Source organism: Eurypyga helias, unplaced genomic scaffold, assembly GCF_000690775.1.
Source record: "Eurypyga helias isolate BGI_N326 unplaced genomic scaffold, ASM69077v1 scaffold17556, whole genome shotgun sequence".
Lineage (NCBI taxonomy): Eukaryota > Metazoa > Chordata > Aves > Eurypygiformes > Eurypygidae > Eurypyga > Eurypyga helias.
The window spans coordinates 1387-3405 of record NW_010256190.1 but is presented as its reverse complement, the minus strand read 5'-3'; the positions used below and the strand labels follow the sequence as shown (position 1 = coordinate 3405).

General features: G+C 44.5%; 1 protein-coding gene across 1 annotated transcript in view; it reads left to right on the top strand.

Moving 5' to 3' along the window:
• The window catches only part of HIVEP1 (human immunodeficiency virus type I enhancer binding protein 1), a gene marked incomplete at its 5' end in the record, with an annotated part of 30947 nt that overhangs the window by 27548 nt on the left and 1380 nt on the right, over nt 1-2019 (top strand). Inside the window, 1 exon segment of the mRNA XM_010153591.1 lies at nt 1948-2017. Within this exon segment, the coding sequence (XP_010151893.1) occupies nt 1948-2017 (70 nt within the window).

Genomic DNA, 2019 nt, shown 5'->3' with positions numbered 1-2019 from the left:
GTTCAGCAGGAATTGAACCGACGGCACTGGGGACGGTGCCGGTCTCATGTGTGATCGACCTTAAGGACATCTCCTGAAAGGGTTTGAATTCTTACTGCAGAGTGTGAAGGCATTAGAGCTTTCCGGAATAATGCTCGGAGAAATGGGATGCAAAATGTAGTTTAAATAAAGGAGTAATTAGTGCCTTCTGTGTGGTGAATGCAGTATTTACAAATGGAATATGCACGCAGCTATAGAAAAATAGGCATCAGGAAATTTCCAAAAGCGTAAGCATTAAGTAAAAATTTCATTCTAGCTGGAGTACTTACTGGCTTGGTTTTACTTTGAAAATCTGTACTACTGGATTTATTTTTTTAAAAATTCAAGGTAGTGACCTGTTGACAGGGAGAAGTGGTAAAAATTACTGCTGCACTGCCAGTTTGTCACAGATTCGTTGCTGCTTGTAGGAACTGTGAGTCCCTGTGGGAAATGGGAATTGGAGCGCCTTTGTAGCTTGGCAGAGAATAACATGCAGTGGTCTCTGATCGCTGTACGTGCCTGCCACAGAAGGGGTAGGATCTTAATATTTGGATTTTGGGTTTCAGTTGTTGCCAGTAGATACTGGAAAGACGTTTGGCTATTTGCTCCTTCATCCAACAGAACCACTGAAGCCTCAAGAAAATATTCACCCAATTAAAGATGTTGGAAGGTCTTAATTGATACAGCTCTAATAATTGTCTACATTGATATACTTTTTAATAAAAATCATGCAAGTAATGCAAGGCAATAATTCCTTTCCAGACTACCTCCTCCCTTCCCAAACCAAAAGAAGTGGCAACTGTGTGTCTGTTGGTTAATCTACAGTCTGGTCCTATTGTGGATGGTTATGGATCCCGCTTGTTGCAATCAAGACAGCTCAGGAAGGCTGTGTGTTCCTTCTAGCAGGATTTCTTGTTAGGTGTCAGACAGGACATCATTCTGAGAAGGATGTTGGCTTCCTTCTCGCACCCATCTTTCTGTTTAGACTGGTCAGCACTGCGTTAGTCAGTAAATCATAATTTTTCTCCTTTAACCAATGCATTTCCTACCAGCAGTTTTCTAAACCATTTCTGTCCACGTTTTGGTTTTGTGCCGGCTATAGAGATTTTTTCAGAGTTTGGTCAAAACCACAGAATTACCGTTTAGGACTATATAAACTAAATAAGTGTTACGAATATGCCTAAAACTAAAAGATACTGCAGTTGCAGTTTAAGACTTCTCATTGTAGGAGTTTTCAGGAAAGGAGTTGCCAGCACGGATCAGTAGTACAGGCTATATGAGAAGAAAAGGGAGCATATAAATGCGATTATCGGTCCAGGTTTGAGCGACAGATGACGTCGAGCTCAGGCAGCAGTGGGATGTGGGTCCCCCTCCCGTATCTGCCCATCACCTCCGCTTCTGTGGGCGCTGTAGTTGTCATCAATCCCTTGTCAGTGCTTAGCGCCCGTCTTCCGCGTTAGAAGCACCTACGGACAAATGTGCGGTGATGCTGCCTCTGCCTGCCGGAGGCTGCAGTGGCTCCAGGAGACTAACCCGGTGCCTCAAAAACGCCAGCCTACGCTTATTTAACCTTCTCGCCTGAGGCGGTTTTCACACAAAACAGTTCTCCAAAGTCTTCTCGGCCCTTAAAAAACACATACAAAGGATATTCAGCAATGTTTTCCAGTACTAGTGTTCAAGAGAAATTAGCCAGGGTAATGAGGAGAGGAAAATTCAATTAGTGGGCAAGGAAGGAGTTAGGAAAAGAAAGGAAGGAAATTAGTTCATTGTTCAAGCTGGGCAGTATATACTGTGAACCAGCGTGGTGTTGTTTTTCCTTGAAAAGCGAGTGTGGGAAGCACTCCCAGCTACCTTGCGTTTTCATTTCGGTCGAGGATAGCGACGGCCACAGCATTAACACGCCTGTGTTGTGTTCTTGTTCTCTCCCAGAGCACGCCCTCCATTAGCTCTCCCTCCTCGCCGATGGAGCGCAGCATGCAGACAACAGCGCCATCGCCCTAT